The sequence below is a fragment of the Cariama cristata genome, unplaced genomic scaffold, assembly GCF_000690535.1.
Source record: "Cariama cristata isolate BGI_N322 unplaced genomic scaffold, ASM69053v1 scaffold40306, whole genome shotgun sequence".
Taxonomy (NCBI): domain Eukaryota; kingdom Metazoa; phylum Chordata; class Aves; order Cariamiformes; family Cariamidae; genus Cariama; species Cariama cristata.
In genome coordinates this window covers 665-23,457 of record NW_009621106.1, presented here as the reverse complement: position 1 = coordinate 23,457, position 22,793 = coordinate 665, and the positions used below count along the sequence as shown (strand labels likewise).

Here is a 22,793-nt window from a genome sequence, read left to right as displayed (position 1 = left end):
GAATGGCAGCACAGTCACATGGTGTGTCAGTATGGGAAATACCAGAGTGACACAAAAGAGGACAAAAAGTACACAAGGCAGAGAGCTGCTCTGCTATTTTGAAATTAACACAAGACAACGGCATCCAGGATAACAACGATAACATCGTCAAATCAAACTGCAATTTGCATTTCAATATTCTAAGTTTTTGTTCACATATATAAAAATCAGAGATTTTTAAAGAGCAATACGCTTCAGTTTCCAGTTGTTCATAAAAATTCCACTGGATTTCCACTGTACAAAGTTCTTTAGTCTACGTACTCAGTTAAAATGCTTTATCCAAGAATGTCATACACTGCAGAAGTTAAATGTCATATCCATTATTAATCAGTATTTCTTGATGCTGCCTTGTCTTTAGGGAATGTTTTTCTTCCTGAGAAGTTACATTATAAACTATACAAAAGAAGCAGCAGCTAATCTGAGCAAACACACTAAAATATCTTCTGTACTAATCATATGATAAATTGGAACATTTTTAAACTTTCCCTCAAAAATGTAATCCATTTGTTCTGTGGAATGGCTATTGATTAAAACAATTTATCTATAATGCCACTGTTGCTCAACTCATTAATTTTACTACTTTGTACTGTAACTCTGGCAAACCAGCTCAAGCATCGACTTCAGGTTATTTTAAAAACCATGGTTGCTACTGAGAACAAATGAGTATAAAACCATTAAGCATAACAGTTATGCGAAATGCTGCATGATGACAACTATTGCTAAGCCCATACTTCTCGGCTGGACAGTGACTGCTCATGACAGTATATATTAGAAAGAGACATGTACTATTACCAGTAAAGTATTTTGCTTCTAAAATGACAGCAGCTTATAGACTGCATTGGGTACATTTAATTAGAGTTGTTGTTACCAACACTTTCCAGGTTAAGATGTTGTTTTAAGTTATTTGTTTCCCAATCAAACTGATAGAGCTCAACTTATACATGCGGCTGTTAATTTAGAGCATATTATACATTCTCCATTTTCTGTATATCAAACTTGACCTATTTGTGAGAAGTATTCAACTATACTTCCACTTGGATCAGAACACGCAAAATGCTATTAAAAAAAAAGGCAGGTGAGAAAAGTGCCTATGCCTCGCTCATCATACAACCAAACCCATCAGATAGCTAACAATTACGGCCCCACATTCTTGAACTCAGTACCTCTGTTTTGTGCACATTCATTAAGGGTGGAATTTATTTTCCCTATAAAGTCAGGTCTACAAAGTATATTTCAACAACTGAGTTGATCACTCTACTCTGTCCTTAGACTCAAGGAAAACTGAAACTCATAAGCCTCAAGTCACACAACTTATTATAGGTGTCGTTAGGAATTTTATTTCACTGACTCCAGAGGGGGTCTACTCAACAAGCTCAGATAATACAATTTAAGACACATCTGTAATGACTTCATCATCAATGAATAAAGAATCCTGAAGTTAAAAAAAAAAGTAGAGATGCACAAGAAGGCCAAAATAGTTATTCAAGTTAAAGATATACCAGTCTCAGCATTTCTTACATTTGAATATCCGATTTAAAAGACTTAATACTTTTAAATCTTCTCTGAAATAACATTATAGACAAGCACAGCTCAAACAATAACTTGCATCAGGATATACTTACAACAAAACCGTACTTCACCTGTTACTGCTTTTGTGGGCGGGATGACAACTGACCACAGCAAGTAATTTCTATGCTGGAAGAGACTGGAACTACCATCAGTAATGGTGTCAAGTTCAGTGATGAATTATGTAAACCCATTTTCTTCTATATAAAAATAGGATAGGAATGTATTTAAGTAGAAATTACCTCTTTACTAAACAGGCAATTCCCACTGAACAGCAGTAATATTACTGCCCTAAGTGTTTTACAATAGCAAAGTAACTATATGAACAATGATTAGAATACCACTGTGACAAAAAAAATCTTGTTTTGTAATAGTCCTTTTCTCAACTTGATCTGAACTTTTTATGTTATTACTAATCACAAAGTTTGTCAGAATTTCAAACTGGTCAGTGTTCTGGAATTATATCTCATCGTGCAGGAGTCCCGTCATATGAATCACTACCAACTTTGCTGCTATTCCCCATTACAAAGTTGCCATAAAAAAAGACAACACAGAAAAGTAAGCATTAAATTAATTCAATGAGTACTGTCAAAACTACTGTGGCCTTTTCAGACATGGTCACTTTGTTGGATGAAGCTGTGGGTGATAGTGAGTGATCCTTCAATGAAGGATCTTTAAAGCCAGCTAGCTTGACACAGAAACAGATAAGAAGTCCCCCTGCAACTCAGTACACTGACTGAGATGAAGAGGGAAGCAAAGTAGAGGACAAGACCCTATATTCCAGGCTTTGGGTGTTTTTTTTAGTTTAGATTTCAGTTACACAACTTTAACTTACTACAATCCAAGTAAATTTGGGTTTGGATAGAGAAAATTTGGAACAGAACAACCTAAATAAGGGAAGATTACTTTATTAAGAGCTTAAACTTGGTAAAAAAAAAGCAATTAATCCAAGTCTTACAGTCTTAACACCAAGATGCATTTGTATCATTTTGAAGATGTCAAAGTTTGTGTGTGTGTATGGGTGTACTTTTTTACTTCTAATCTGACTACTAAAAGCTTAAGAAGTATGGTACCTTAATGACACTGGCTGCAGATATCAGTGTGTTTGGATCCAGCACCTCCACAACAGCTTCTGGAATTACAGCCTTCTTCATGCAGGACATGTCAAAGCCATATACATCTTCCCAGAAAAGTAGCTTGTCTGCATGTTTATTCATATCCCCAACAGCTACTAGGCTAATGGTGCAAATGTCAGGATAAACTGTAATAACAGAAATAGATTAGTGAAATTTTATTTTGGACATGCATAAAGATGACTTTTTTTTTTTTTCTTTTAAGTGATCAATATCTTGAAAGAACAAATAAAAAAAGCCTTTTTTCAGCTCTTGGACAAGACACTTTTTCTGCTATTTTATTTTCTGGAGTCCCATTTGAAGAGACTAGAAGAGACTAGACACAGGAACTTAATTTTCCCACACTACTCTAGTAACAGTATTTCCTGTTCATGACAAAGTATCTTTGTAGTTGAATCCCACTGCCAGGAAATGATTGAAAACCTGATGTCTGAAGAAAATAATCTGGAACATCCTATTCTAGCTTCTATACAAAGACTGACCTAAAATGTTCTTAACAGACAGACACCCAAAGGAAAATTCAGTCAATGGCTTCACAATAACAAGAAACCTCTGTGAAAAGACCTTATTTCCAGAAAAGAGCAAACATTCTTATCAAGGAGTTTTATTCCTGTTTCTTATCAGCTCTGGCTGGTACTTGCCTTACAGCCTAAAAAATTATTTCTGGGTACTGGAAAAGAATAACCAGTCTTCTATCTGCATCTGAAAACTATGGAAGCAACCCAACAGACAGAAGAGAACTTCCTCATCAATTCCCCCCAGAGAGGGGATGACAGCTATCATTCTTACACTATCTTCACATTTGTGCTTTCCCATCTCCCAAGAATATCTTCAGAACAAGTACCTATTTACAGCTTTTCCAAATAGTAGTGGAAGACTGACATTTGCCTTTTGAACAGCTGCCTACAGGAAAGCCAGTCAATCTCTTGGCAATCTCTATCCACTACTGATTGAAAAGACACAACGAACAGGTGCTAGGAACATGGCTGTCCATGGCACTACTAAATAGTAAAGGAAGTTTAATTTATATTTAGCCAGGTTTCTTTCCACAAAGAAATTCCCATGTTTTGTTTTTAGAGTTTTAAAGCCTTTAAAGCCACATACGTTGAATTCTTGATATGGCTTCAGAGCAAAATGCCTGCTAATAAACACCTTATTTTATATATTTTGTTTTATTGATACATGACTGTGGCAGTGTTAATAAAACCGAAGCTAAGTTTCTCTTTTCCCCCCCAAAATCTGGTGAACTGTAAAATGAATTTTGTCTTCAGCTGTGCCTGAAATTGTAGCTTATCAAAACGAGCATGGAGAAACCATTGGTATAGCATGTTAAGTCAGAAAAGCAGTATTGTTTGCCTTGTAAAATACTGAAGATAGAAACAGCAAATTGAAATTAGACCTTTTATATAGTGAGAGTAGCCTAAAGGAAATAATCTTATACATATTAATGATGAAGAGTTGTCTCTGAAGAAACTTCCCTTTTTTTTTTTTTCATATGAAGATATTAAAGTAAGCAACCACCTCTACATTTGGAATAATTAGTTTATACAAAATATGAACACACTGTCATTTTTCTCACTTTCTGATTGTTTAAAACAGAATAAATAAATACCAGCAAGCTTAAATCGGAATCCCATTGGTAAGCTATCATCATCCCTACTTTGCAGATGAGGAACTCAAAGTAGAAGGTTTCTCCAGGTACAGCCTATAATTAACTCAGCTGTGAAAAGGCAGTTTGATGAGAATCAAAACAGGAAGGCATTCAAACTGTCTTGTCTGAAACAAATCAGCACACCTGACAGCTGTCACACAAAAAATCCACATCTGGTGGTAGGAGTATTTGCAAGCAGTTTCTGGAGCCATCAATAAGGGATTTCCATTCCATGAAACTTTCATATTGCTGTTTACTAGTGTGATAACTGCACTGTATTTGGCTTTACCTCCCACTATTTCAAACCTGCAAGAGCTGCCGCTGATGCTTTAAAAATTGAAAAACAGTGTGAAACAGACAACAAAAGCAAGTGACTATAGCCTTTGAGGGAATATTTTTCAGGGCAATACTCTTCATAGGATGCAAGGGGTATGGCGAGAAGAGGGGTGAAGAGAGACTGAAAGTCCCTAGTTAAAGAATGTACCTACAGCAGCCTGCTAGCTACACTGCAAACAAAAATGAAAGCCACAGCAAAAAAGTGATCAACTACTTTATAACCTTCCTTCCTCAGACTAGCCTACATTTCTGTGATGTTCTATTAACAGGAAAAAGTTTATCACATCTATCAAGTGTGAAATATTTGAGTGGGACCATAATCAGGTTTTATTAAATCTCTTTGTCCACACAGCAAATCCTTATATCAGCAGTGGAACTCACAATCAATTATACAAAGTGCTTAAGAACAAGCAAAAATGTAAACACTAATGCTCTAATCTAATCTGCATTTTTAGTTTAGCCTATCAATAGCAATAAAAAAAGTGGACAATGCCTGTTCAGACTTCACAAAAAGAAATCTGTGTTCCACCAACAGGGCACAGGGAAAAGACTAGCGATATATTAACTTCCAAATTTACAAACCCACCCATGTCCAGAAGCATATGCTATACTGAAATTTGACTGGAAATGTAAGCATGTTATCTAAATATCAGCCTATATCATCTAAACACTGTAGAGTTTTGTAAATATTTAAAAGCATCTGCTTAAAATTGCACTTGCCATTTCCCCCGTTACCCTTGATCCCCCTGGAAATCCCCTGCTCTTTCTGCAACCCTCTAACACTTCCCTCTGCAATCCTGGCAGATTTGTCCGTTTTTTTCCTCATTAAGCCTGTAATTTAATAATTGCTCCTTCTCACAGGTGAAATGAACAAAATGCTGATTGGACAAAAGCACATATTCCTCAATGCTCTCATAGATTCATCGTTTTGACCATCTGTGTCCTTCTCGACTCAGTGCCCAGAAGTCATCTGTCACTAGTAACAGCTCACGTGGTGAACAGAATACGATGGGAAATCCTTTATTCCTTAGCAATGCCTCACAAACTTCAGAACGCTGAAGGGTAAGGCAGCAATCTTTCAGATATATGGAAATAATTCCAAGTGAATACCATCATCATTTTGATGTGAACAAGCAAACAGTATTATGTTTTGAACGATGCCTTCCTTACCTGTGTCACCCCTCACCAATGTGCACTGCACTCAAGTGTACGCAAAAATCAATACTCAAGCAAGTAACAGCTCTGAAGAACAAACAGATGGGTCCTGGGCAGCAAGAATTTTATGTTCCCAAATAAAGCTATTATATACTGTACACATTGCCCTAGACAGTTTGGCATAATCCACTTCAGCATGCCAATAGGCTAAATTGAAGTAACGACGATACGACTGACTGAACACAAATCTAGAAATTTGGATTCTATTCCCAGCTCAATCACTAAAAGATTTGGCCAAATCGCAGCTGCTTGTATTGCTTTTCTCAGCTTTCGAACAGTTCCTGTAATAATGATCTTGGGCTCAACAGTACAAAATGGTTTGAGACAAAATTAAGCTTTATGACAGATGCAGGAGTTTCTCTGGTAAGGCTTCACCTCAGAATGAGTTCTTAGTTTTGGCTCATCTGAATTTGGATGTGTCCACAGTTCTGCTGCTATTCACCTACACCGCAGAAGTGTCTGTCTTGCTAAGCTGATTGCTGAGCAACTCTCTCACGAATCTTAGGCACAGTCGTTTACCTGCTATACAAGCTGGCAGAAGAGCAGTAATTGTAAGAATCTTAAGGAAACAGTGTCCCATTTAAAACCTGTCTATACCACTCAGTGACTGTACAATACCGTATGCTTTGTGAGGAGTCAATTAAGGGTCCAAAACCATTCTCAGACCACAAAGGATAAGTGTAGTACTGCAGAACCAGCATACTCCGTCTCTCAAAGGAAACTTTGGGAGGCACTAACAAACTTATCAACAATACAAATAGAAAACAAGATACTATCAGTTTCAATAGAGGTCAACAATTTCTGGCCCTTTTCAGAAGGCTTTGGAAGTAGTAGCTAAACATCAAACGATTCCTTACAATTTTAGGGCATGTCCCCAAATTTAATTATATTGCAGTGTTAAACTATCAGCATACATCTATACAGAACACACCACAACTGTGTTCCAGAGCTGGTTGGACTACTCCACATTGCTGAAAACAAAAAACCCCTCTTTTTCTGTCATGTTGTTCAAGTGGTTTCTAAATATTTTAACATGTGAACAGTAATCTCTTGCTTGTATATTCAGCTTTGTGATCAAATGTTGAACAATTGCATAAACCCCCTTTTTTCTGCTGCACTGTAGCATACAAAAGCTCGCTGCAATCAAAGGGAAGCACTGCAGCGAGCACCGTTACATAGTCATTAATCCAATCATTAAGTCAGTGTAGTGAAACTAACTATGTGCATGGTTAGCACAAAAGGGGAAAAAAAAACCCCAGACTGATGACTATGATTGAAAAGGTCAATATGAAATACAATACTGACAAAGGAATTAAGAGCAAGGAATAAGGCACATGCAGAACTCGTGCAGAAAACTGCATCACATGAGGAATATTTACAGACATTTAAACACTGCTTAAGATGACACTATCTAAGCTACTTAAAAGGATAAAAGAACTCTACTTGAAAAAAAAAAACCCACAAACCCTTTTCTTCTGTCACTTCCCTACCCCTCAAACCACAAAGAAAAAGAGTATATTCCCACCACGATAGAATAAATATGCTGGACTGAAACAACGTAATTCTGTAAGTTATTTCATGTGGCTTCTTGTGTTTGAAACTAGGTCTTCCCCACAGAACTTCCCCCCTCCAGGAAAATATCATATCCACTTTTCCTCTAATTTATAGTAACTTACTCAAACAGTAACACACCTTACAGAATAAACTTATTTTCCTCTGTTCATAGTTACGCAGAAACTGGGATTTCGAGAGGGGAAAACAAAACGCCCACATGTGTGGGAAGAAGTAGGGAGGAAAAATTTAGACTGTATTTAAGAATAAATAATCCCCTTTACTCTTTAAAACACCATTAACTTGAGACCTTGATACTCCATCTAATGTTCTTCTATTATCCATACAGTAAATTAATGCCTTGAAGCTTATACTAATGGAAACATTTTTCATTTAGACTGGCAACTTTCTCATCCATGCATAGCTTATTCTAAGTCTCCGAGTTCATTTAGTTTCCCCCCAGAGCTAAATTTATTAAAAGAATTATGCAGACCAACCTGAGCCTCCCTCTGCCAGGTACTTGTCCTTTGCATAGATGACAGAATCCAGCATTGACTCAAAGAGAAGGAAATAACCCTGTTTATAGAAAAGGGAAAGACTTTAGAAATATTATGCTTCTTATATAACCTATTTAGTTTATCTACAGATAGACTTTATCAATGCAGCTTAAGAACTTTATATGCCCGTGCACCTCAAGAGCCAGCACCTAGTGCATTTCTCAACAATAGCATTGTCACTTCAAAACTTTAGTTACATAAAGTATCATCTCTAATTTCCCAAACTGTAAGTATCTAGCACCTAAATTAATAAACTAGAGGCAATGAATATCCAACCTACACCAACAATTACCCAAGACAGTCCTACAACATCAAAATAAATCAAATTCAACTCAAATCAAGTGAAAAACTGTATGTATTGATTTGTTAGTAATAACTCTGAGGTGCTGTACAAAACCAAACCAAATCACAAAACCACAACCCAGGAAAATCTCTTCCCACTTAGAACTGCAAGTAACATTAAAATTATTGTCAGAGAAACATCAAATGGAATGCATCTTTGCTACTTCACATTTGCAGCCTCGTAGTGCCCTGTACCAGCTTGGGCAATGCTCACTAAGAAAGGTGGAAATAAATCATATACCAAAGACACGAGTTCTCTGGATGTTCTACATCATTTAGCAGCACCTGAACTTAAAAAAAAACCCCAAGAACTCAGGTGCTGCCGAATAAAATGACAAAAATGGCTAGAACTAGATTTGCGTAGGTTTTTTTGGTATCGGGATTAATTTTCCAGCAGGTTAGTCATACTGCTATAGATGTTTAGAATAACTTATTGTAAACTTAATCAAATCAGCCATTTTCTGAAACAGAAAAACATTTTCTTAAACATTTGAGATATAAAAAAACATAGCAGTATTATAATCAGCTTTTTACATATTTGGTATCGGGATTAATTTTCCAGCAGGTTAGTCATACTGCTATAGATGTTTAGAATAACTTATTGTAAACTTAATCAAATCAGCCATTTTCTGAAACAGAAAAACATTTTCTTAAACATTTGAGATATTAAAAAAAACATAGCAGTATTATAATCAGCATTTTACATAAAACATCCCATTTCTCAACTACTTTTAAGTAAGCTGCAGATTTCTACGAGTTATATAACCCTTTGTTTTCCAACTGATTTACTGATTCTACACTCTTCTTGTCTTCCAAGTTTGAGTATGATCTTTATCCTTACTGAATACCATAACACATTTCATCCACATACACATTCTTACGACATCAAATCAATTAAGACCAATCATACCAGCATACATTTTGGATTTTCACTTAGCATCCTAATTCTCATTTTGCTTAAAACACAGCTTAGTCACATGGTTTGATTTATACACTGATTGCCAGTAGGAAAGAACAAAAGAGACAACTGGAAGTCCAGACTTTGGACCTGCAGTCCTACAAGCCCAGTCAGCAGTAATCAAACAAAGCAAAGCTAAGAACACTTTTTTTTTCCCTTCACCTTTCCTACACTTCCATATTTGCACAATTGTAAGGAATTTTTTTTTTTTTAAGTCATCATGCCACACTACTGAAGACAGACAGCATTGCGTGGGAACCACACTACTAAGACCACCAAGTTTACTTCCAGTTTATGCCATCTTGGATGTTTATTTTGCCAGAGGCTCTTAGAACCAAAAAATGCCACAAGTTCAGAATTGCTTATAAACATCACCATTCACACTGCAACCTTCAGAACTAAAAACAAAACTAGAAAACCAGAAACTTGAAGCATGATGTATTTGTATTGTTGAATAGTTTGAAAACATAGTTTGAAAATAACGGAAATGCCCTTTTCTCAACCTGTTTCTTCTGGTAACAAGACAGAGCTCTACTGGACACTTTTCTTCCAAATGTTGTCTGTTCTTCCACTTTACCACCTAACTTTTATGAAGTCATTAGAATAAGTCCAGAAGGAAGACTACTGCTTTGTAAAGAATATGATTTTTAGGAAGCTTTGCAAAACAGTTGAAAAGGCCAGGAGCTCCAACTGCAACAGGCAGAGATGATTTTATGCCTACAGCAAGCCAAAAGCACAGAATGGAACCAGAGTGTTCTTTTTTAATTTTTATTCTTGCAGTTTTAAAAATAGAACATGTTTAGGTCAAAAATTCTTGTCAGATGCTTTTAACTGAAGATGAGTTGTTTTCACAGTATTTCAAATGTTACCTCTAGGACATTATCTTAAGACCAGTTACCAGCAAGAGTCAGTAAGTTACCAAGTGACATTTTTACGGATCAGCTCTTCACTTATTTCTTCCTGCCTAAAATGCCCATCACTTACAACGTCGGCCAAACAAGTGCAAGAAGTAAAGATGAAAGACACCACCTTCTCATGAGAAATGCAGTGAAATTCTCAGCGTCCTTTCCCCGACCTTTCCACTCTTGCACTGTTGGTTCTCCCTCCCTTCCCAGTTTTATCTTCCCCCCAATTCATTATAGCATTCCTGTAAGTTACATAAACCGTCAATGGGACTGAATCAAGTCATTTATTACTTATATCAGAGCGTTTTGCTCAGTGTGCTGTGCTCATCTGTAGTGTAATTTAGAATGCAATTTCACAGGCTGCTGCCTCACCTGTAGGGGTGCCATCTGGAAAGAGAATTATACCTGACGGCTTTTCCCCGCGATGCTGTGGGGCACTCTTGCTTCCACCCCAGTAACATTCAGGGTTTTGTTTTTTCTTAAGCGTGTATTAGCATCCTCAAAATTAATTACTGCAAAGAGATCTCTAGGATACAAATCTGTGAGCTGCATGTTAACTCAATCTTGCTAGTGGTTAAACTAAGAACATAAAAGATGACACGTTCTCTGTTAAACTGAATACACAGCCCATCTTAAATGTTATGCTGTCATATTATGTGTTTCCTACTAAAAAGTAGGCCATTTCTTTCTCAAAATGAACACGATGTCCCTTATTTTTACATTTTTAAAGCTGAAACAAAATGGTTGTTCTCCAGCTAACAACAAAAACACATGTAAACACATTTGGACAGGAACAGAAGTACACAGCGCTATGGAGTTACTCCGTTCAAGCACATGTCTGTCCTACATCACGTCTATCCAAGAAGTCAGTCATCAAAAATGCATGAGCCCACTGACAAATCTGAATCCAGAGGAATGTGAACATCGCTACATTTCTTATATACCCTTTACATCTGTATTTTGTGTTTGTAACAGAATTAAAAAAGGCTCATAAAACTTTGATGGCTTAATACCCTGCATTGTTAGACCTTCTCTATTATTCAAATACACTACAGCACTCTACTATTTTCATTTTAATTCAAAATATTACATAAAAATCTTTTACCAATCAAACAAAAAGTAAGTATAGGAAGTTCTTTCAACGTTAGTGCTTCAGTATTCATCATGGTATTTTTCATGGAGAAAAAGAGATTAAGGTCTTTAAAAGCATCAAGACACATGAACAACACTGAATTCTAAAGTGTACTTCATTGTCTGGAGAACACTAAAGAAAAGTGCTTTGTTTAAAACACAAATTACTTCAGATTAAAAATGCCTCTTCATATACATTTCCCTTATCCGTTCCTATCAAATACCTTATTGGAACTTAGTTTTGCCTTCACTTATTATCTACTTATTGGTGAAAGCCATACACATTTCAAAAAGCGGTATTAGCATGTTTAGAATAGCAAGAATTAGCAGAATTCTTAGTACAGCAGAAAAAAGTGTAAGGATAGAACTGAGAAGAAATATTTAAGTACTTGAATAAGTGTTGCCTCTCCCCCCTATCTTCTAACAAAGATCCATTTTTTCATTTTCTGTAACATAACTGAACCTGCTCTAGTACTCCAGATTCACTAAGGCCCAACACAGAATATTTAATGAGATGAAAGGCAGCTATCAAATCAATGGCCCAGAAAGTGGCCCTTTTTTTTTTTAAATCTCTATCAGTATAAAAAAGTGCATTATTTTCTTAAACTGAAGTTTCTAACAACAAGGTTTCCATTGGACTACAGAGTAAAACAAGTTACAGAAGGTATGTAAAACAGATCAGACAACGGATTCTGATTCAAAACTTAAAATGTAATCTTGCATTAACAGATATACAAAACTGACATGGCCCACTCAATTTTGTGAAAAATTACTTTTTACCTGACAAAATCCTCCCAAAACTTGCGGTGCATTTAAATAAGAAGCAGCAGCTACATGTAAACTCTTCTGCATGCTCTGCTGCAGCACCATTCCCCTCTTACTAAGTCAGCCTTCATACTGATTTCTCATGTACAATTTTATTTAAAAGGAAAAAAAAAAGGAAATAATTCATTACTGACAGAGCAAGTCCACACATTTCAAAAATCACAGCTTGACTTTGTTATTATACACACCCTGTTGTGTCCTTAAACAAATATAAGATGACTGGGAACACCAAATGGGAATATCTGAAGAGCAGAACAGTGACACTCATTGCTGGTGTTGGGGGGGAAAAAAAGGAAAAAAAAAAAATCATGCAAGGAAATACAATTCCTTCATAAAAACCATTTTGCTGTAAAGAAATGAAAGCATTCAGCTATTTAGCATGCTCTTTACACATCATTATTAAAAACACAAAGAAAAGCTCAATTCTTACGTAAAATTGTAAATTATTACTGTGTTGTAGAAACAGAGCGCTTGTATTAATGCAACTCCAAATACTAACAGAAACGATAGAGAACATTAAGAGTATAGAAATACTAGTAATTATTAAAAAACGCACCATCACTGTATACCCATCATAGAGACAGAGGGAAGGGGGAAGGGGAGAAGAGATGGTTACCAGCATTTCAGACATGCTCACTTCCTAGTCCTTTGCCCTAGATCCTGAATATCTCCTATTCACAGCCCATCCTGCTATCACTTTGAAATTATCTAACACACACACAAAAAGGAACAAATAAACAAAAAAATATGTATTAGCTATCTGAGCAATGATAGGATTAAGAGACAAGAATACTGGATTCTATCCTTGGTTTATTTTAATTTGAGAGTCCATCTCTTTCCCAGTTTTTCCTTGTGCAAAACTCTATTGCATATTCAGTATCATAAAGCACTGCATAAAACGGCAATTTATGAGAACGCACTGTACTCTAACACTGTATTTGAGACAACTATCTCAGACAATGGTCTCTCAAAGTAAAACCCCTTACAAACAAGAAATGCAGGTATTTTTCAAGTGAATAAAACTCTCAACCTCTAGCTTTACAGTCTTAGCTAGAGAAAGGAAGTAAAAGCAGAGAGAAAACAAATCTGCACATCAATGCAGCTGGGTAAGAACATTCCAGAAAAACATCACAGACATTTTGTTTCTTTCTGCACTCATCCTTTCAATAAGTAGCCTGTGAAGTTTACAGTTACACTACCAAAATCTGTGTGCAATAACACAGCCACTTTTGTATGTTTATAGCAAATCTTTCCCTGCCCAGCATTCAATTCAACCAAAAACTAGCTTCAGCACTTTGCACAGCAGCTCTCATTTCAAACTTATATACTGCATGTAAAATTACTCTAATTACAGCAAAATATAATTGATTCTTAAAATTCAGCATCTCTGGGGAGAACATATAAATGTGATCCTGACTGAGAGTAAGTCTATGGTGCGTACAACTCAAATACTTTCCCACCACCCATACAACCAGCAGCACATTCGAGTCAAAAAGCTAAACTTCCGATGAAATTTGAGCATTTGCAATCCATTTTCAGGTCAAGTCACTAACTGACAAGGGTATTCATTCATTACATCAAGGTGCAAACACATCACCGATGTGTGTTCAGAAATTATTTGCATCAGATTGCCACTGGGCAGCATATATAAATACTCATTTAATTGTACCTTTGCTTAGAAACATAATTCATGTAAGACTACAGTTTGAATAACAAGATAAGAGATTTGCTTGTAGGTGTCCTGTGGTACAAGCAGAGAAGTGAAAAAAAAAAACCACCAAATTGTTAGAGGTTGATACCTGTAACTACTAACAATAATTCACAGTTTCACAAATTAAGGCTTTCAAAAGTTTCACACACCAAAACTTCAGACAACCAAGCAGGATGGTTCACCAGAAGCTTACAGCCCTGCTATACAGCATCAAATGATCCTGGACAGGGAGACCTCTACAAAGAAAACCAAGGCCAGCAGTGAGATCTTGTAATAAAATTCACCCATTCTTGCATTCAAATGATTTTTCTCCAAGAACTTGAAGAATTTCTCCTTATAGAAGCACTTTGGTTAGCAGAACAGGTTATTACTTGGCCATTCTTGTGTTCTTTCTTACAGCAACGTGGTTCATTGGGTGAAGTGGCTCTTTGGTTCACCTGCTCTCCCTTGTGCTCCTGCTTCACAGCACACAAAAAAAATCCTTGCGTTGGGCTGCATACTTCACCAATGTTTTGCTAAAAGGAATGCGTAGTTGTCTTCAGAGCCTAAACACATGGCTTTATCAGGGTCTTCAGTAGTCCAACAGGCCCTCAATCTTCAGCAATGTGCCTTTTGGACACCAAGAGAACAGCTCAAAGCTCATCACACCTTCCACTGTCTTTCTCAATGTTTACATACTGGTTTCAGTCAAATACAATCACACAGATGTCCTGCTTCTGGTCTGATTTTAACAATGTCAAACACACATACTTCAGATGTCACAAACAATGCATTTAGTCTTTACATTAAAAACAAGATCACTGCTATTTTCTTTCATAGGCTTAAATAAAGTTGCACATCATTCAGCCTCTCAACCTGGAACATGACAAAACCATATTCAGATGAATTTAAATCTGAAATTTAAAATGGAAAAAACATTATTCTGGGAGATGGCAAATATATATTTGAAATACAATTTGGCTATATATATATATACACACACACACCCCTATCCACTGTGTAATATTTAAGATGCTTCCCCCATGTTTGCATATCTTAAGGGAACAAATTTAAAAATGTAAGACAAGTAGGAATAGCATGCAGTTTCTGGAAGTCACAAGTCACTTACACAATTAAGAGAATGATCATCAGAAAGCATTACATTGCTCATACATGCTCATAAAGCAAGACTCTACTTTTTACAATACACTGTTCTATGTGCCATCTTTCTCAGAAAGCCTGTTTTAGAAATATTCCTGGGGAATGCAGTATTTTTCCTCTGTTGCCTCCGTTCCGTTGCTTCCCACTTGTTTTTAATTTCTCTGACGCTCCAGACACAGCTCTAAAAAGAGCTGATAGTGTACTGGTCTTAAGCACTGTTCTGCACCAAGCAAAACAAAGCTATGGCTCCACAAAAGGGTTTGATGTTATACTAGTCTAAAAGCAGTTTGTTTTCTGAACACAACAGCAACTTCTCATATTTTTGTGACAAAGAACAAACACTGTTCCCATTAGAATTTTCCTGCTAGTCCATATAGATTCTCTAAATGAAGAGCTGAACACTGACCTATACGAATTCCTTCTTGCTCTCACACTTCACATTTCCAAAATTTTCAACCACTTACATTCACATATTAACAAAAGATTTCACACTGGTCAGTATCATCTAGGGAAGAAAGAGAAAAAGCAAATTCACACCAGAAAGCCAGACAAAGAAGAATCTTCATTTGCATCTAGGCAACATAATGTTCCTTTCTGGATAGTGTTGGAACAGCATGTACACTGTCCAGCTATCAATCTTACTTCCAACAGCATTGTCCTCTTTATCTCTGTATTGCAGCAACCTATAAAAATGCTAACATTTCTAAATATTTAGAATACCTAATGAAGTGAAATTCACATGGCTATATAATTATGACATTAGAAGGTATATTAGCACACAAATGGGAAACATGGAACATTCAATACTTCATTTCTTACAAGAGCTGCTTTTCAAAATCCTTTACTTCACCTTAGAGGCACTGATTTACAACATGACTTAAGCTCTTAGAGTGCCCAAGTTGCTTTTAAAACCAGACATTGGGCTCCAGAATGAGAAGTGTGATTTTGGGAACATTATTCTTGGTGTACATATTAGGCAACCGATCAGAAGTTTCCCCAAAAAAAACTATAATTACATTTCTAGTGAAGCCACTATACTGTCAGAAATCACCAACCATAACGCACTATTTTTAAACCACTAGTTTAAGCCAATGGCTTAAACCTTCCTTGAAACTAGAGACCTCAACACTAAATTAAGCTCATGCTTCAAACCAGGTTCATTATAGCAACGGAGGAAAAACTTTTGCAGACTTCCAGCTCACTGAAATATGCAATATAAGAAAAACCCCACAGAAAAAACAAACCAAACAATTTATTTCCACCTTTACCTGGAAACTAGTTAGACAGATATGGATTCACAGTAAACATGCGACCTCTCTCCCAAAGACCCTTGTATGTAGTAGAACAGCCACAGTTTGTACAAAAAAACCAACCCAAACCCAAAACCAAGTAACTTTGAATATCAGTTTTCATTATTGATCTTAAATTTGAACGACAAAAGAATTTTTCTTTAAGCCCAAACAGTGGGAACTAGCATGAAGAAAATCTGTATTTAGAAGTGCTTTTTGAAGATCTGCGTATGAGGAGACTGAATAGCAGAAGACCACAAAAAAGTCACAAGGGGTGTTTCCTACCACATTTTTGTTAGGAAACAGACTTATTCAGTCGGTATGAAGTTCAGCCTGGCACTGGGTCTTGTCACACAGATTTCTTTATCAGGATCAAAGGCAGGTAGCAAGCACAACTGTGTAACAGTCAGCCCCCAGCACATGAAAGAAAGGTAACGAGCCAACAGTTGAAACGCAATGGATTCCAGGAAATAGCTCATTTACACATTCAATACTGCAATTCCTGTTGGCCGTCATCTTTATTATGTACTTTTAAAAATCACTTATTTTATTGTTATACTAAAAAACTGCAACAAATAGTAATGCTGCTTTCAAGCTCTATATATATTTGCAGATTTCCCAGTGTGTATGCTCCTCACCTCCCTATCGCCTTTCCGTCAGGATAGTCTTTAGCTGTCTTTGCTGACTAAAGGTATTTCACTCATCAGAATGATCTAGCTAGATGACTAATACAATATTTCTCCATTACTTTCACCTGAGCAGCTACAATAGTATTAGTGAGGAATAGAGTACTTCTGTAGATTTGCATACTAACTACATAATAGAAGCTTACTGCTGTACCCAGAACAGCTCAACTGTATTTAGAGAACCTTGACTTGAAAGAGCATGAACAAGAGCGATCAGGGATTGCATCCGAGTACCACATAATCCAGACTGTCAGCCCATCTCCCACATCGTTGAAGACACTGTTGCAAGCATGATAGGTTTTTGGTTAAAAAAGAAAAGAAAAAAGCATTGCTTAAAAAATAATTTTTCAAATGAAATATAACAACACATTTTTTCCCTGAAAATAACTGTCTTGAAAAGAATATTCATGCATCTTACCATCCATTCAGATATAATTACATCCACTTTTTCCATAGGCAGATCTACTTCCTCGATTCTTCCTTTGACTAATGTAACGATATTTTCAAGTTTATTTAATCTGCAAGTCACAACATAAACAAATTAGTTTATACTTCCAATTTATGCTGTCAAGAGAGATATACTGATGTCTATATTTTGCATTTCTCCCCCCAATAACTTTTTTTTTTTAAACTAATCAAGAAAGCACTAAAACGTAACATTCCTTCTCTCAGTTATATTTCAGAGGGAATGTTTCCAAGTAGCCAAAAATTGCAGTAGATTAAGCGGCAGGCAAAAATGGAAGACAGTAGATCTGTACACCTCCAACGTGCTGTGCATGCAAACATGGAAGCTTCAGAAACAGGAAAACAGAGAAGAGGACAATTTAAAATGATGCTCCTTTTTAGAGTTGCTTATTCCCAGTTCTCCTTCTCTGACCCCTGAAGCGTAAGTCTATAGTGATTAGAGCCTACTCATCACACTAGGATAGCAATGGAAATTAACTTCCTTACAAAGCTGTTTTGCACGACTTGTTTTTTTATTTAACAAAACCAGCTGCAAAGTCACCAAGAACAAACGTTCCCTCTAGATCAGTATTACAGTTATTCCACAATAAAGGCATCCTTCCCACTGTGATTTGGCCAAAATCATCTGCAATGTTTAGAAACTGCAGTAGCCAGGTATTACTTCACATGTAAGCAATGGTATGACCAACCTGTATGAGGAGGAAGGTACTGTGATGTGACTACAGTTTTTGACACAAAGACTGCATGACAATGAAATTACTAAATACGTAAACACTTGAAATTTACTATTTTTCTTCTTGGTAAACCATATTAGTCTTTCTTGCACATACCATTATTACGATAGCTATTCTTATAGCGGGCAGTTCTTATCTCTGCCCCTTCCCTCCCTATCCTGGATATCTTACTCCTACATTCTGTCTGGCTTTTAACACAGACCAGTAATCACATTATAAATTCAATCTAAAAGACAATGGGAGAATGACCAGAATGAAGGGAGGGAAAGGAAAGGGTCAAAGGGTTACTCGAACATGTGGGTTGTTGGAAAGACCAATTAAATATGCTACACTCGATAGTCTTCTGTTAGAAGACTAGCAGTTCATGACTAATATCGTATTTAATGCTGTAAACAGAAGTAAAACCAGAAGTTTGAAGTGAGAAATAAAATGCTAAAGAGCTATCACCCACAACAATATTTTAAGGACAAAAAGAGATTCAAGGATAACTTCCCAAATGACCACATACAAGGACATGATTTAAAACAAAAGAGAGAAAAGACTAATTTATTACATACTTGTTCTCAATTGTAAGGTATGAAAAAAAACTAAACAAAAGTAGTTCACACATTGTAGGAAAAACCGCTAAGATGCTATTTAGGAAGTATACTTCAACTTTCTATACTAGGATAACAGTGACGAACAACAAAAATCAAGTCGTTCACTGCACTAGAAATTTTATGGGCAGCTAGTCACAGTAAGAAAAAGAAGGCAAGCATTTAGTTAAAATTAAGTTTACTACGTAACCCTGGGAAAGAATCATGCCACTCAGGTCACTTTTCCCAGTTTACTTACACACATAGGTTGCACTGTTTCTAGTAATTAGTATGCTAGAAATGAACCTGAATTCTGGGAGGGACAAAAGCTCTTGAGCACATACTTGAATCACAGGTGGGAGCACACTGCAGTAGCCATTTTCAAGCTACACAGGGTTGTTTAGTATTCTAGTAAAAATTTGTTACTCCATTACAACTTTGTCAGCTTTATTCCTTTAGGAAAAGTAGGTTTAACACAACACATATAAATTGTTCTGATGTGAACTGAAGACTAATGCGAATTGAACCTTTTATAGCAGAAGGTATCTATAAATGTGTAACCTTACTGATGGTTCACTGTGTACTTCAAGAGGCAATTCATCACACTTAAGAGTTTAAGAGTTCTGACTTGTTGTTTTTCTTAAAGGTCTGCCCTTCTCCTCACCAAAGGTAATACATGTTGGCTGATACTCCTATCTTCCTCTAAGTATAAATAACACATAAAGGACTTTTTGTGCACTTGTTGAAAGATACAAACAATCCTAAGTTTGTCATCTAGTACATTAGAAATAAAACACTATTTCACATTTGTAACCGTTCTGAAGATGTCAAGGACTCCTTGGAAAAGTTCTCTTTATGCCACAAGAACTTGTGCTCTAAAAGCATTTTAGTCAAAGTTGCATCTAATGCTTAACATGGCACTTTCCTTGAACAGGCATTTATTTAATAGAATAATTTTACAGTATCCAAGTGTGCAGTGGTACATCTCCAATGTGTGAAATGGTATCTAACCTAAATATTCTGCCTAGACAGCCTTATTTCTATATGACTTAAGCTGGCATAAAAACTGTCACTCCCAAATTCCTCAGTATCTACCTAGACTTTCTTTTCCACAGTTGCTCTTACAAAAACAACCAAAATGAAAACACCTACATGCCTCAGCTATCAACAGTGCACATTTACACCTACATTTCTCCTACCTCATGCTAGGAAATCCTTTTTAAGTCTTCAGATGCCATTGCTTCATTTTTACTTATACTCACAGCCTCCCTTAATATCCTCTACAGGTAAAACAGTGAAATGTGGAGTGGATAAATGAACCATCAGATGGCTGGAAAGCTGTTTAGCCCATGAGGTTCAAGAGGTGAGAGAAGGAATACAAAGTCTAACTGGTAGACAGGTAACAGAGCTGTCCCTCAGGGTTCAATGCTAGTTCTGATACTAATTAACACCTTTATTAGAGACCTAATGGGACAGAATGCACCTTCAGCAAGTCTGTGGATAATGCTGAATTAGGGGGGAGTTGATATGCTAGAGGATAGGGCTGCTATTTAGATGGACCTCAGATTGTAGATGTGGGCTGACAGGAACCTCAGCGATCCAGCAAAGGTGAAGACCTGCACCTTGGCTGGAATAACCCCACGAAACAGTACAGAATGGTTCCTGCTGGTCAGAAACCAGCTCTGCTTGCTGCTCCCCACTCTGCCCTGACGAGGGACCTGGTGAACAAGTCCAACGTAAGTCAGCAGTGTGCCCTTGTAGCTAAAGTGGCCAACTGCCTACTGTGTTGTATATGCAAGAAGGTAGCAGCAGGTCAAGGAAAAGTAGTCCTTCCCCTCAATTTGATGCTTGCAAAACTGCATCTGGAGTACAGTGTCCAGCTGTGGTTTCCCCAGTACAAGAAAGACATTGAAATACCAGAGCGCCCAGTGAAGGGGACACCAGGATAACGGGAGGCTGGAGCACATGGCATACAGGGAGAAGCTGAGAGAACTGGGTTTGTTCAGCCTTAAGAAGGGATGGTTAAGGGACGGGTTTCTGATGTTTGCCTCTGTCTAGCAGAAGAGTGAAGAGAAGACAGAGCCGAGATCTTCTCTTATCACAGGGACCGGATGACAGGCAACAGACACAAACTGAAACAACACAAGTTACCATTTGGTATTTCAAAAGTAAGAGTGAGGCTAGCCAAACAAGACATATCTTCCAGAGAAGTTCGGACAGGAGCATCAATGTTCGAAAGTCAACTAGCCGAGGTCTGAGCAACATATTGGAGCTCGGCCTGCTCTGACAGGAGGACTGGCCCAGACGCGCTCCCCACACTCCCCCGGCGTCCCTGCCACCCTGTACTATTCCATGACGGTTTACGTGGCATGCAATATCTTTGTAGCTCTCCTGGAAACAACTTCTCTCAGTGACTCTGCACACTGTGTGCATGCCCTTAAAACAGGTGTGGTTTTGGTTTGGTTTTTTTTTTTTTGGTTGGTTGGTTTGCCTTCCCTCCCCCCTCTGCAAAACTATAGCAAAATATTACAGTGCAATGGTAATCACTTTCCAACTATGATGAAGATCAGAGGTCAGCAGGTTTCTAAAGGAACAAAACACAGGGTAATAGACATTTACTATTCTCAGAGAGTCCCTTAAATATACCAATGTACAGAGAATCTAACTAGAGAAAGGTTTTCCGCAGTTAAAGCTAAAATACTACGTAATGATAGAATCCATTTACCAAAGAAAGCTACACTACACATCTCCTTTTTATATGCTAAAATTCATAAACATTAACTAATGCATGACAAGCTTTTGTTTAAAAACATCACCATTCCAACGTGATCTAAAACATATATACATTTAGATGAGCCCAGTAAAAGTTGTTTCATTTTCAAGAACATAAAAAATAAATTTTCTATAGAAATAAAATTTCTATATCTATAGTTCTAATTTATACACTTTTATAAAGTACTTTCTATAAAATTAATTTTCTATGCCATAGAAAATTAAATTATAGAAATTATATCATTATTTAAAATTCCTATATAAAATAGAAAATTAAACACATTTAAACAACTTTTACAGGGTTTATCTAAATCAGAACTGTTTCTTTAACTCAAAGTAGTGCAGCCAGGAAAAGTTTTTCATACCCTCTTGGAACATGTCTTAACTTTCATGTTTGTTCTCTAAAAACTTACAATTTTATCAGAAGCAATATTTAAAGTGTAAGAATGGAAAACGGACTGTCAGCAGTCATTTGGAGCCTCTGCAGCAAGGCAGCACCAGCCCTATGTTAATATTAGGAGGAAAGTCTGCAAAACATCCTGCCTTAATTACAGCCCTGTTTTAATTACCTCTACCAGAGGGGCAAACAACTTTACTGCACATCAAAACCTGTGTTAATTCTTCGGACAAAGGAGGACTTCAATAAAACACATCCTGAATGATAGGTGATCACTAACTAGTAACAGCATTTTAATAACTTTTTACAGCAATATTTACTATACTTTTCTTGGAACTTTTCCTACCTAATGATGTCCATGGCCTGATAGACAATTTCAGATTGGTCGACTCCGATCACTTTCTTTGCACCCGCTTTGGCAGCAAACATGGAGAGTATTCCAGTTCCACAGCCAACATCCAAAACCACCTGAAACAAATAAACAGAGGTAAAAATAAACACCTTACTTCCCTTGCTATGATTTTTCTACACATCTTTCGATTCTAACAGAAGGAACAAATGGTAGCATCAAGTCTTACTGTTACATTCAGAGATACCCAAATCAAACTGCAATTCAAACTCCACATCCTCCACTACCTTTGCCAGCTAGGCAAAGAAGCAGACTAGCTCCAGCTGCAGATCAAGGCAGTCACATGGGAAACAATCACAAGCAATTATTTAGGTAACAAGTAAAAAGTTACAGGAATAGGAAAAACAGGAAACCTCTAGCCTGAGCAATTTTAGTCAGTGATTCACTAACAATTGAATTTAGCACT

General features: G+C 36.8%; 1 protein-coding gene across 1 annotated transcript; it reads right to left on the bottom strand.

Moving 5' to 3' along the window:
- Positions 1–2,678: 2,678 nt before the first annotated feature.
- LOC104162983 (protein arginine N-methyltransferase 3-like) lies at positions 2,679–22,503 on the bottom strand (the record flags this gene model as incomplete). The annotated part of the gene is made up of 4 exons (XM_009701836.1): positions 2,679–2,866; positions 7,989–8,067; positions 17,454–17,553; positions 22,325–22,503. Coding segments are annotated over 4 exons (546 nt in total), but the record flags the coding sequence as incomplete, so codon positions are not given.
- Positions 22,504–22,793: the final 290 nt, after the last annotated feature.